This window comes from Dicentrarchus labrax, unplaced genomic scaffold (genome assembly GCF_905237075.1).
Source record: "Dicentrarchus labrax unplaced genomic scaffold, dlabrax2021, whole genome shotgun sequence".
Lineage (NCBI taxonomy): Eukaryota > Metazoa > Chordata > Actinopteri > Moronidae > Dicentrarchus > Dicentrarchus labrax.
The window spans coordinates 21,564,674-21,579,314 of NW_026136718.1; the positions used below are offsets into that span (position 1 = coordinate 21,564,674).

The 14,641-nt window shown below is 37.1% G+C and overlaps 1 protein-coding gene and 1 pseudogene across 2 annotated transcripts; one reads left to right on the forward strand and one right to left on the reverse strand.

The window, feature by feature from the left end:
• Positions 1 to 153: 153 nt before the first annotated feature.
• LOC127350541 (uncharacterized) lies at positions 154 to 7,635 on the forward strand (annotated as a pseudogene).
• LOC127350551 (uncharacterized) lies at positions 7,576 to 13,895 on the reverse strand. 2 transcript variants are annotated; one of them, XM_051377276.1, is made up of 6 exons: positions 13,303 to 13,895; positions 12,106 to 12,277; positions 11,730 to 11,865; positions 10,414 to 11,453; positions 10,124 to 10,302; positions 7,576 to 9,085 (listed from the first exon to the last, which is right to left on the reverse strand). In XM_051377276.1, the coding sequence occupies exons 4-6, from the start codon at positions 10,516 to 10,518 to the stop codon at positions 8,308 to 8,310; spliced, it is 1,062 nt and encodes a 353-aa protein (XP_051233236.1). In that variant the 5' UTR covers positions 10,519 to 11,453; positions 11,730 to 11,865; positions 12,106 to 12,277; positions 13,303 to 13,895; the 3' UTR covers positions 7,576 to 8,307. The 2 variants fall into 2 exon arrangements, with proteins under 2 accessions (XP_051233236.1, XP_051233235.1); XM_051377275.1 differs by having other exon boundaries at positions 10,124 to 11,453.
• Between the last annotated feature and the right edge of the window lie 746 nt (positions 13,896 to 14,641).

Genomic DNA, 14,641 nt, shown 5'->3' on the forward strand with positions numbered 1-14,641 from the left:
CTCTCACATACATATATTTTCCTTCACACATTCATATATTTTTACTCTCACATACATATATTTTCCTTCACACATTCATATATTTTCACTCACACATTCATATATTTTCACTCTCACATACATATATTTTCCTTCACACATTCATATATTTTTACTCTCACATACATATATTTTCCTTCACACATTCATATATTTTCACTCACACATTCATATATTTTTAAATATGTATGTAAGAGGAAAATATATGTGTGTGTGAGAAGAATATATGTGTGTGTGAGAAGAATATATGTGTGTGTGAGAGGAATATATGTGTGTGTGAGACAAAGTATACATGAAACGGAAGGACAATAGTGGAAACGGAAGGCAGGCCATTTTATCGCGCTGTGATTGGCTGAGAAGTTGGCGCGAGGTCATGTACAGGTCATGATTAACATGGAAGGGAGAGAGGAGGCCCGTGCACTGCAGCAAGCCATTGGGGTATTAAGAACTATTTTATCATCATCTGAAACAGTCACATCATTGTCCTCGTCCCTTGAGCAGCGGAGGACAAGCTCATCAGGACCTAACGTTTCTCACAGCACGGCGGAAAGTGAGATGAGAGAACTTTTCAGACCTCGAAACTCCCAAGTCGCTCCCGCAGCCAGAGCAGCTAACGTTAGCGCTACACAAGGACACACTGGAGGATTGCGGCAGTCTTTACGATATGAGACACAGCAACACTTTGGCAACTGGGGCTCCAGGAAAAGGAAAAGGTAAGAAAAACGTAGCGTTACATGGTAACTTAACTGGAAGTTACTGAATCCCGAATGCTCGTTTGCTAATTTGGCTGCAGTCAATGTCTATGTTACATGTTCGTAAAACCCGTAAATCCTCCTTAGTAAAAACAATAAAGGCAATTAAACAATCTTCAAATGACAGAAAACATCGAAGGCTGTTTTGTACTTTTGAGTAACGTTTGTATAAAATGGGTGTAAATGATTCTCTGTGTCACTCTTAGGTTAAGTTGGTAATCTCATAATAATGTGTCTAACGTTAGCGGTAGCTACATAACCTAACGACAGCTGTGGTTAAGGTATTATCATTTTCAGTTAATAGTTCAACTTCACGTTAAGTTGACTTAAGGGCAAATCAAGGTATGTGTAAGATTATAGAGCATTATAGAGCAGGTGAGGAGAGACATGGCTGACACTCTCCCAGCTCCATCATATTTTATCTTTCAGTAGATTATAATATATCTTTTAACAGCATAATCAACCAATGTTGACGATAACCAAAACTGCTAACTGCAACTTTTGGTATTTTGAGTGTTCTGGAATTTAAATTTAGTCCTGTTATGGCAGTTGAAAATTTGAGCCAGAGTCTGGCCATATGATATCGGCCATTTTAGTCAGCCATTAGTTTGTGTCAAACTGTGGAGCTGATGTTAATTCTAGCTTGCGTGGCTAAAGTGAAGAGTTGTCAGCAGTAGCAGGTTCAGTCAGTCCATATCAAAATATTGTCAGAACATGCAGTATGTTTAATGGAATGTAGACCAGAAATACAGAATTTTTTTTTCATTCCTAAATGACAGTAGAGGGTTACTAATTTAACTAATGTAACCCTGTAAAGATAATGCCTAATTTAAAGTAAAAGGAGTTTTATTGCAGTTTTCTGTTTGGGCAGCCTTCTTTGTCTTGTTGTTTATCCATCAGCTTATTAATTTAAATGAATCAAATAATTGTATGTACTAGTATGCACCAGTATTGGGGCATGTAATTAAGGATGCAAAGGATCCAAAAATAACACATATGTCTGCTTTGTTTTGTAGGGCCAAAACACATTATCACGATACTTTCAACAAAGATGTCATCCTTCTTCCAAAACCATCGAGCAGTGCTGTCGTCAGGCATCGCACAAAGCAACAGTTACATGAACAGGGACATATATTGAATGGATTTGAATTCCAAAAATCCTGGGACCAGAGCACTGTCACTGAACAAATAAGGGATGCCTTTGGAGAAAAACTCTCTACTGATGTAAGGTACGGACTTTTATTTGTTTTTATTGTGTCCAAACTGTGATTCTAAATGACTAACTGAAATGAACAGTGGCATGAATTATTATTTTATTTATTATAAATTCTGTTGTGGAAATGGAACACCGACTGATCAGTTTCACTGTGTCCTGTGCAAAAAAGTTTGTTTGGGCCTGTTTTTTTCTTAAAACCTTTGCAATTTTACCTGCTGTTTTTCAGCCTGGACTTTCTGATGGCATGTGGCAACAGACTGATTTCACCCAAACTGCGTGCCGGACAGGAGCTGGATGCAAATCTCATACATAAAATATATAAATCGAAAGCCCTATACATCAGACCATCAAAGCCAATTCTGGTATGTTATATAATTGAATTCAATTGCAGAATAATATTAAACCCACTGTAATAATAACCCATAAGTGGTGCATACACATGCATGCATTAAGGTTAAATCTTGTCAGTTAGCTCTGACCTTTGGTATATTTTCATTGGTGTATAATCAACTGAAAATAAGGATAGTTGGTGTTACCTTAGGGTTTAGGGGTTTTCCCATTTTTATTTACTAAGGGAGCTGGTTCTCTTTTATGAAGTCCTCCAAGTTGAACTGCCATGTTTCTGCAGTATGCCAGAATAGACAAACACTGGTTCTAGGGCCTTTTTAAGAGCGCCACCATAGTTTCTCCTACACGTTTGGAAGGCGAGTTATTCAGTTGGTTGAAATCTAGAACCTAACTGCTAGATGCCACTAAATCCTATATACTGGTCCTTGAATGTCAAACCAAAGTAATTCTTAGAAATATATAATAAATATAGATCTGGTGTTTCCAGGTACTATTCAGTTTACAGTAGACATTTAGTAAATCTGAAATATATGCTGATATCTTTCTTATGTCTTTCCCAGGATGATACTGCAGGCTATAGCAGTGGCGACAACAATTGTGAGGAAATCACTGGTTCAGCAAGGCAGCTACGCTCCTCATCTCTACCACAAAATAGACCCTCATATGCATCTTCAGAGAACTTCACCAGTCCAATGACTGTGTCCCCACCAAACTGTGCTTCTGCAGTTCAACCTTTACCCTCTTCACTTGGGTGTGGAGGGATATTTACTCAAACTTCTTCTTTGACCTCCCAAAGCAGTATATCTCCCAACCGCAGCAGCATTTCAGCAAGCAGTTCTTCTGCTCCGGTGCCAGTATGTCCACTGGAGAGCTGCCCTTCTACCAGTCAGCTTTCTACCTCATCATTAAGAGGAGTAACTACAGTTGATCCAACTCTGGTCCTGACTTGCGAAGATATCTCAACTTCACCCTACCAGAGCAGCCTTCCAGCAAGTCATTGTTCTGCCTATACCTCAACACACCATCAATCAGCAAACTATGAGAACTACCTTTCAGTAATGGCTGCCCTCTCTGAAACGTCTTCTGACGATGAGGAATTGAACCTGGCTATAATAGCAAGCCTGGAGAGTGAAAAGTTAGTACATGATGCAAATGTTTTATGCAGAGCCAACCCAACAATTAACTAATTTCTGATTACAAATACTGTACCTGTATCCAAAGCCTTATATATTTTATTCCTCTGCGCTGTAGAGCTTTTTTGTGTCCAAAATTATGATATTATAAATCATTTTATATCAACTTCTTTACATTTCACAATATTAAATACTTACTAATATACTATAAGTTGTATGTGACATTTATGTATTCAAACTTATATTTATCTTGTTTGTTTCAAAAGGACCACAGGATGTTTGATGCCAGCGAGTGACATTTTGCAGGATCTTGCAACAAAAATAAACCATCAGAAGAAAAGCAAGTTTAACATTAACAGATCCACAGTCCTGGATGGAGCCATCAGAGGTTTTAAACGAGGGACATACGATCCATGTCACACTATTTCTGTCAGGTTTTCTGATGATATGGGAGTACCTGAAGAGGCTGTTGACTTAGGTGGACCAAGAAGAGAATTTCTAAGACTACTAATGGAAGCTTTGCCCCAATCTCCAATGTTTGAAGGAGAAGAAGGCAAAATGAACTTGGCTCTTGACATTGCTGGTATGTTTTAGGTATAATCTCATATCATTGATGTGTTCTCTCAAATTCCAATTAATCACTTATTACATTTACATTAATATCATATAATTTATATGGTGGTACAAGTTGTTGTTGAGTTTTTACACATGGACTGTCAAATAATATAATGATTTAATTTTCTCTAGCCATGAGAGAGGACAGGTACTTCATTGCAGGCAGAGCCATCGCAGTAAGCCTTGTACATGGCGGTCCTCCTGCAGGCTTTCTGTCCCCAACTCTTTTCTCTTGCCTTGTTGATGGCCCAGAACTAGCTACGCCAGTTTTAGAAGATGTTGCGGATAGGGAGTTGCAGGAAAAAATTAAAAGGGTAACTTTTTCTTAGTTTAAGAATTTGATGTGTATATGTATGTCTGTTTCTATGCTAGTGAAGAGGTTTAATTACAGCACTCAGATTTTGTTGTTTAATGTATCTCTTGCAAGGTCATAGAGTGCAAAACATTTGAAGATCTGTTAGCAACAACACAGCCACTTGAGGAGTATTTGGCCAATGCTGGCTGCCTGAGGCCACTGCGGAGGTTGGAAGACAAGAATCTGCTTGTAGATGACATCCTGATGTTCCAAGTGTTACACAGAGTGCGTGGTCCTTTTGAGAGGTAAATTGTGATCCTCTGTTTAGCCAATTCAATAAGGAACTGAAACCCATGAAGACTCCCGTGTGTGTGTTTTCTATGGGCCATTTCTGTGTGTGTAGTATATAGTGTGCTTGACCATGCCTTCCGTCCTCTAAAGCCTGAATTGACCTGATAATTATTTAATTTTACTTAATGAAGATACTATATTAATGAATCAGTAGGTAATGATTAGTTCATAAATGTTTGTTAAATAAACATATTTAACTCTGATTCAGCTGCAGTGCGGAATTTACAATTAATTGCTTAATCACTGATACACTTTCTGTTCAACCTCAACTAAGGTGATACAAGTAGTTACTAAGTAATCTCTAATTACTTAAAGGTCCAGTGTGTAGGATTGAGAAGGATCTATTGGCAGAAAAGGAATATAATATTCATAGGTCAGTAGGTAGGTAGGTACGTTTTCATTTTTGTTTAATCACCTGAATATAAGAACCGTTTTGTTTTTTTACCTTTAGAATGAGCTGCTTTAATTTACGGACTCCGCAAGTATCTTTCCATCAAGCCTGTCATGTTGAACCACCATGTTTCTACAGTAACCCAGAACAGACGAACCAAACAGTGCCTCTACATAGGGGGCGCTCTTGTGTTTCACACATTTTGCGGCCACCAGTTTCTCCTTTACTCTTGAAGCGGAAGGGGGAAGCAGGTGAGTTGCAATATGCAACTACACATCTAGATGCCACTAAATCCTACACACTGGACATTTAATGATTACCTACAGAGTATTTAAATTCACCAGTAAGAACTCTGTAGCTACTTGTCATAATAACAAACTAATAACGGATTACTTAGTAACTACTCATGATATATAACCTTACTTGTGGGAGCACAAGTAAGTAAGTTAATAGTTTTGTACTGCTCAGCAGCTTGTTCATAGTTAATCAGGAATAACTCATGAAGAAAGTGGTCAGCATGACGATTCGCCGATATTTATCATTACCTGATTCATTAATATAGTATATTTTACTCAGTTTGCTAGTAAATCATCATTGTCTACTAAGTGAATAATTTCTAATGACTACAAACTACTTATTAACAATTCATATATTATCTGGTCATTCCAGATTTGCTCCTTACTCATTCCTTAGCAAATACTCACAATTTTACATTTATATATTCCTCTCTGATTAATTCATCTGCTACATGTGAATAGGTAAAAACAAACTTTTTTTGTCAAAACTTCAGTCGCCAATCACAACAATTTTTTTTTTTTTTTACTCAGATTCAGGGATGGACTGAGGACACTTGGTGTGCTGGACAAAATCAAAGGTCATCCGGAGAGTTTCCGCCCCCTTCTATGCTGGTCTCCTACAATGCTCACCGCTGACCTGGTTGACAGCCTCTTTACCATCAATCTGTCTCCAGTTGGTAGCAATAGGAGGCATGCTGAAGAAGTCGTTGTTCCTTTCTGGAGAGACTATCTAACAGATGCAGAAGGTTAAGCGGTTCTTGAATCACTTAATTAATAATTAAGAAAAAACAATAAAGCACTGTATCTTGTCATTGTACATAAGTTAAGAGTAGTGATGCATGCAGTGTTTTTTAAATCAACTTTTTGATGTATTGCTTTTTTCTAGATCAAGAGGGAACACAGAAGCTGGGGACAATTCTCGCCTTTGCCACTGGCGCCAATACAGTTCCACCAATTCTTTCCACAACCTTCAATAGAGTTTCTTCACCAAGAGCAGGACACAGCGACCCCTTCGAAACTGCCCATTGCAAACACCTGCATCAATTGCTTGAAGCTGCCACTGCACACCTCTTACAGAGCCTTTCAGGAAAACATGGATTTTGCATTGGGCAATACCCATGGTTTTGGAATGGCTTAATTTGTGGACAGGCCTCTTTCTCAGTATTCTGTTAAAGGTCAAAATTTGAGTAAGCATGCTGATAATCCTGAAACCGTTCTTCACACATTTTTTGTTTAGAAAAATACACATTTGTTGCATCTTTGTTAAAATAAGGTGCTAATATCTTAAGTACAGTTCAGGTTTTAATAAAGTTTTATGAAGGCAATAAAAACACTTTTACTGTAGAAAGGTATTGTGTAGTAAGCTTAAAATTGGTTTGGAACTTTGTTCTATATTTTAGCCAGGATGTTTGCTAGTAATCTTGAAACCAAACTGAATTTAAAGAGCTTGTTTTCACTGATAAGTTCATTGGTAAATCATTTTAATTTACATAGTGTTGTTCACCTGGTCCAAGATAAGGAGGACAACTCCTCTTATATAAGTGGAGGAGGTCACCTTTAGCATACTTGTACTGAAACAAAGGTAAGTTCAATTGTTAAATATTATATATGTGTAGTAGAGTGAATGATTTGTAATGATTTTCTTCCACCACATCAAGGCTGTGATTTAAAGCAAGTAATATATACTTTTCCAAATTGTCATGAAATTATCATTTTACATCTCTTGAGGAAACACGGTTTTCTTTTAAAGCATCCAAATGCTCTGCTTTTATGTCAAGCTGAAATGTCACCGAGCTGATTTCCATTGAATTGGCTGAGCATAGTATTGCTCTACACTAATCCTACTGTGGAAAGGGTCTTAAACTGATAAACAGGAGGTTTAAATTTTTCTGAATGGTCAGATAACTTTTTTATTCAATATGTACAAGCTGTTTTAACATTACAAAGTGTGTCTTCAGTGGGTCAATTTATGTGCAATGTGAAACTATTTCCTGTTTTTGTTGTCGTGCTATTGCTTCTGTGTTGCTTCTTATGCCTCTCCTAAATCCTATTCTCACTGACTAGAGATCTTGCATTAATGTTGATGTTAACTTTTTGTCATTTTATTCAAAAAAAAAAAGGACATATGTTAAAAAAAAGTAACAGTTCAGTCGATTTATTGAGTTCTTTAAAACCTTCAATAAAATTTGGTTTCACACATTTGTTTGGTTACAATTTCATTGAACATTTAAAGTAAGGAAACAAAGCTCAACAATGTAAATGTGGTGCTTTAAGCACACAGAATCACATTGAAAATGGTATGAACATTCTCTACACTATAAATATCCACAAAATGGAAGAAAAATGCAACCATGAACTTAAAACGGAAAATGCAAGTGTAATGCTATACTATCCCTGTGTTTGGCAGTGGGTTCTTTATTTTTCTTTGCGTTACACATGACCCCTCACAGAAGGGCCACTTCAACATTCAAGTGCAACAGGAAAGCACAATATTTTGAAAATATTAACATTACTAACCAACACAAAATAACATCAGTTTACATTTATTTTATATTATCATATGAAATCATTTTTGAAGTTCAACAACGAATGAAGGCCAGACACTTGCTCTCTTATTGTTAACCGTTTGCACACATTTGCAGGCACTTTTGACCTTTCCTGATTCTTTTGCATCAAACAACATAGAATCGTGTTTTTATTTTAATTGTATATGAAGCTGTAATTTGGATTGATTGTGGGCCAAATTATAATATATCTTTATCATTTTATGGGAAATGGCAATGGCTATCATTTTGAGACCCCTGTCTTAGTCTATTTGTCAAATCATACATATCAGTTAAGTCTTTCTTTGTATTCAATATGGGTAAGATTTTAGGAATGCCTTTCTTCAAGAAAATGCACAAGGTTGCAGAACAAATCAATACCATGATTTCCATCATCTTCAAATGGATTGAAAGTCTGCTGAAGTGTGTCTATTGTTGTGTTACTGATGGTAATGTTAATTGATGGAACAACAACAACATTGTTTGTCTGCAACTCTGAGTGTGATATGTTATCATCAACACCAAAGCCACTCTCTGTTTCACAAATACCATTCATACTTGGGTTATGCACTCCTGCATTGTTGACTATGCCTCTTTGCCACAGCTGAAGAGGAGTTTGCCCCCCTTGTGTTGAAAGACCATGGTTATTCCACTGGTTCTGAAATTCAGTGGCAGCCCTTTGAATTCGTGGCAAATAAATATAATGAAGGCAAAATAAATGGAGCTCATTAAGTGAATCTAACACACCATTTTCCTCCATAAAATTGAAAAGATTAACAAAATGAAAGGACACTACTCGATTTAACTCTGCCCATAATCTCTCAATCCTTTGGTTATGCACTGACCTGCCAGTGATAACACTATGTCTGTTAAGTCCTCTCCTGTACAGCATGAAACGGGCAACACCAGTGTTTTCCAGTCCATGATCACATCTGACCCTAGATGGTAGTCCAAAGTTCTGAACACCAGCAATGAAAAGTGACAAAACACTAGAAGCTCTGTTGTTGTCCAGACAAGCAAGGTAGATAATGGTTCGACTGAAACCATCAACACAGCCATGGAACACCATCCTCCACCTCACAAGTTTGTGGTTTCCATCTATGTGCCTAAGAGAAAATGAAATCAGAATAAATTATTTGTGGGAAAAGTATAACAAGGCCAAGGTTGTTCATCAATAATCTAACACTAAAATAAAGAATTACCAATATTGAGCTCTTTTGCTTTTGATAGTCCATTTTGCTGTAGACTTAAAACTGTGCAGGAGTTATTCTAAATCAAGTATTTTTTATATTGACTTTTATTCAAAGAAAGCGTCTCAGTATTTCTTCTACCACTTCCAAGCAGATTTTAAGAAACCAGTGGTAGAAGAAGTATTCAGATCCTGTAATGGAGTAAAAGTACGCTCCTAATACACGAAGAAAAAATTATATACTTACCCTATGACTCATGATTTAATGCATGAATTAATGCGGGATGTATCATGAATTGCTGTTGCTCACAAGAAAAATGGTACAGTCACTATGAGTTTTTGTGATTAGTATAAATAGAGCATCAGTTAAGAGATGTTAATTCATACATTAATTGCTAGACAACCCAATTTCCAGTTACATAAAAGTTTATTTCAGGACCAAGTATTTGCTATGCTGCCCAAAACAAAATTAGGAATAAACTAAATTGTGTTTTTGACACATTTACAACATAGTGGACAAAGTAGAGCAGAATGATCATACACATTCAAGCTCCACTGCTTTGAACAACACAAACACAATAAAAAAAAAACCTAATGTTAAGTACTTTATACTAGTAGTAGTAGTAATAGTAAGGTAGTATAGCAATGCATCATATTGTATAAGATCATCATATGTTTGTAGTGTGACTGTCCTGTGAGAACCACACATCTCTCAATGTCAAAATTTCGTGAGTAGTCTGAGTAAATAGTAACTAAAGCTGTCATAAAAAATGTAGTAAAGTAAAATTACAATGTTTGATTCTGAGATGTAGTGGAGTGGCCTTAAAAAAAATATTTGAAGAATATAAGAATTTGTACGCAAGTACAGTGCTTAAATAAATGTAGGCAACTTAATTACATTCCATCACTGCTGACTGGTGACTTTGTGCTACTCTGGTCTGTTGGGAATACTCACCAAAGTTGATTGGGGGTTGGAACACTGTAGATTCGTCGACGTATTGCATGGCGTCTTCTGAAGGACCGTCCAATGGGGTCGATTTCTTGCAGACTCTGTCTAACGCGCCACCTTTGAATGCGTAACCCACGTGACCTCAAGCTCCCATGCACGTATCGTTCACCTGCATTTGTGGTAGACTGAAGAATTTCAACAACAACTCTGTTTAGGTTGTCATTTGACAATGTTGCATATGTCAATGGTTGAATGCCGAGCCGGTGTCTGTGCCTGTAGAGAGTCCGACAGCTTACCCCTAAGGATGTTGCAATGCTCTGCCAGTTCATTCCAAGAGATACTAAATGAGAGATTTGCTCTACAGAAATACTGTATTGTGGTCTGCCTTGATGTCCAGTCATGACAAGTGGAGGCAACAGGACATAACTGTTCTCAGACCTGGTTCTTTGTCTGGTTTCATAAGTAGTCAGCAAAAAGTGAAGACATCCATACAAGGACCGTAATGTGTTGACTGCTTCTCGATTTCTTGAATCTTCAGTAAATCTTGAGATTGTCAGAAATCCAGATAACGTTTGGAGGTGATCACGAAGTTCTCCAAACAGCCTCTCTTGGACAAAATGATCTCCATCTTCTCTTTGAATTAGTTCAATACATTCTAAGACATTATTAAAAAAAGTCTAATGTCATTTTCATTGCTACTTACTCCCACAAAGGAAAACTGCACTAGACAAGAAAACGTGATAACCTTGAATAGGGTCATTCTATTTTTTCTCCTATTTAACTTAAGGTTATAAGCTGAAATCATGTTGCACATCTACTTCCTGGTTTGAAAGTGACTTCCTGTTTAAGAAAGAACTTCCCGTCAGTGAAAAACTGGATACTTCATTGAGAAAAAATACATGCACATATGAGTGTCAAGTATGTACATATGTGAAAGTGACAAAATATGTATGTGAGTACATTGATTTATATGTGTGTGAGAGTGAAGATACATGTGTGTGAAAGGAGATATTAGCACCTTATTGTTTTAACAAAGATGCAACAAATGTGTATTTAGAATAATTAATGCTGAAATGCTGCTGCGGTTGGGAGATATACTGCTTTGGGAGGTCAAAGAAGAAGTTTGAGTAAATATCCCTCCACACCCAAGTGAAGAGGGTAAAGGTTGAACTCCAGAAGCACAGTTTGGTGGGGACACAGTCATTGGACTGGTGAAGTTCTCTGAAGATGCATATGAGGGTCTATCTTGTGGTAGAGATGAGGAGCGTAGCTGCCTTGCTGAACCAGTGATTTCCTCACAATTGTTGTCGCCACTGCTATAGCCTGCAATATCATCCTTGGAAAGACATGAGAAACATATCAGCATATATTTCAGATTTACTAAATGTCTACTGTAAACTGAATAGTACCTGGAAACACCAGATCTATATTTATTATACATCTAAGAATGACTTTATATGGTTTGACATGATACACTAATGAAAATATACTAAAGGTCAGAGCTAACTGACAAGATTTGACCTTAATGCATGCATGTGTATGCACCACTTATTGGTTATTATTACAGTGGGTTTAATATTATTCTGCAATTGAATTCAATTATTTAACATACCAGAATTGGCTTTGATGGTCTGATGTATAGGGCTTTTGATCTATATATTTTATGTATGAGATTTGCATCCAACTTCTGTCCGGCACGCAGTTTAGGTGAAGTCAGTCTGTTGCCACATGCCATCAGAAACTCCAAGCTGAAAAACAGCAGGTAAAATTGTAAAAGTTTCAAGAAAAAAATAGGCCCAAACAAACTTTTTTGCACAAGACAGTGAAACTGATCAGTCATGTTCCATTTCCTCTTTTGAGATGGACACAACCGAATTTATAATAAATAAAAGAATAATTCATGCCAGAATAATTCATGGCACTGCTAATTTCAGTTAGTCATTTATAACCACAGTTTGGACATAATAAAAACAAATATTAGTCCTTACCTTACAAAGAGAATTTCTCCAAAGGCATCCCCTATTTGTTCAGTGACAGACAGTGCTCTGTCCCTGTTCATGTAACTGTTGCTTTGTGCAATGCCTGACGACAGCACTGCTCAATGGTTTTGGAAGAAGGATGACATCTTTGTTAAAAGTATCGTGATAATGTGTTTTGGCCCTACAAAACAAAGCAGACATGTTATTTTTGGATCCTTTAACATTGCACTAATACTAGTACATACTATTATTTGATTCATTAATAACAAGCTGATGGATAAACAACAACGAGACATAGAAGGCTGCCCAAACAGCAGACTGCAATAAAACTACTTTAAATTAGGCATTATCTTTACAGGGTTACATTAGTTAAATTAGTAACCCTCTACTGTCATTTAGGAATGAAAAAAAAATTCTGTATTTCTGGTCTACATTCCATTAAACATACTGCATGTTCTGACAATATTTTGATATGGACTGACTGAACCTGCTACTGCTGACAACTCTTCACTTTAGCCACGCAAGCTAGAATTAACATCAGCTCCACAGTTTGACACAAACTAATGGCTGACTAAAATGGCCGATATCATATGGCCAGACTCTGGCTCAAATTTTCAACTGCCATAACAGGACTAAATTTAAATTCCAGAACACTCAAAATACCAAAAGTTGCAGTTAGCAGTTTTGGTTATCGTCAACATTGGTTGATTATGCTGTTAAAAGATATATTATAATCTACTGAAAGATAAAATATGATGGAGCTGGGAGAGTGTCAGCCATGTCTCTCCTCACCTGCTCTATAATGCTCTATAATCTTACACATACCTTGATTTGCCCTTAAGTCAACTTAACGTGAAGTTGAACTATTAACTGAAAATGATAATACCTTAACCACAGCTGTCGTTAGGTAATGTAGCTACCGCTAACGTTAGACACATTATTATGAGATTACCAACTTAACCTAAGAGTGACACAGAGAATCATTTACACCCATTTTATACAAACGTTACTCAAAAGTACAAAACAGCCTTCGATGTTTTCTGTCATTTGAAGATTGTTTAATTGCCTTTATTGTTTTTACTAAGGAGGATTTACGGGTTTTACGAACATGTAACATAGACATTGACTGCAGCCAAATTAGCAAACGAGCATTCGGGATTCAGTAACTTCCAGTTAAGTTACCATGTAACGCTACGTTTTTCTTACCTTTTCCTTTTCCTGGAGCCCCAGTTGCCAAAGTGTTGCTGTGTCTCATATCGTAAAGACTGCCGCAATCCTCCAGTGTGTCCTTGTGTAGCGCTAACGTTAGCTGCTCTGGCTGCGGGAGCGACTTGGGAGTTTCGAGGTCTGAAAAGTTCTCTCATCTCACTTTCCGCCGTGCTGTGAGAAACGTTAGGTCCTGATGAGCTTGTCCTCCGCTGCTCAAGGGACGAGGACAATGATGTGACTGTTTCAGATGATGATAAAATAGTTCTTAATACCCCAATGGCTTGCTGCAGTGCACGGGCCTCCTCTCTCCCTTCCATGTTAATCATGACCTGTACATGACCTCGCGCCAACTTCTCAGCCAATCACAGCGCGATAAAATGGCCTGCCTTCCGTTTCCACTATTGTCCTTCCGTTTCATGTATACTTTGTCTCACACACACATATATTCCTCTCACACACACATATATTCTTCTCACACACACATATATTCTTCTCACACACACATATATTTTCCTCTTACATACATATTTAAAAATATATGAATGTGTGAGTGAAAATATATGAATGTGTGAAGGAAAATATATGTATGTGAGAGTAAAAATATATGAATGTGTGAAGGAAAATATATGTATGTGAGAGTGAAAATATATGAATGTGTGAGTGAAAATATATGAATGTGTGAAGGAAAATATATGTATGTGAGAGTAAAAATATATGAATGTGTGAAGGAAAATATATGTATGTGAGAGTGAAAATATATGTATGTGAAAGAAGAATATATGTATGTGAGAGGGAATATATATGTATGTGAAAGAAGAATATATGTATGTGAGAGGGCCAGAATGAATAATGTCTTGTACGGCCCCTCATAGCTTCCAGTCAAGTAAACAAACTAACGTAAAGTGTAACTTACCGGTAGGCTACAGCTACAGCCAGTGGCTAAGGAAGCCGTTCGTGGCAGCTCTTGTACCAAAGTTTGTTTTCTCAAGATAACCAATTAATTATTTCTTTATCTCGACATAACAAAGATCATTATCTCGTGATAACGAATTAATTAATAATGTGTTCGTCTTGACTTCAAACTAATGCGCTGCCAGGAACGGCTTCCGTAGCCACTGGCCGTAGCTGTAGCCGACCGGTAAGTGATGGAAGCCGTTCGTGGCAGCGCATTAGTTTGAAGTCAAGACGAACACATTATTAATTAATTCGTTATCACGAGATAACGATCTTTGCTATGTCGAGATAACAAATTAATAAGTCGTTATCATGAGATAACAGTGCATAAAAAAATAAATAATCCATGGCCGTTCTCGGCTTCCGTAGTTCGTGGCAGCTC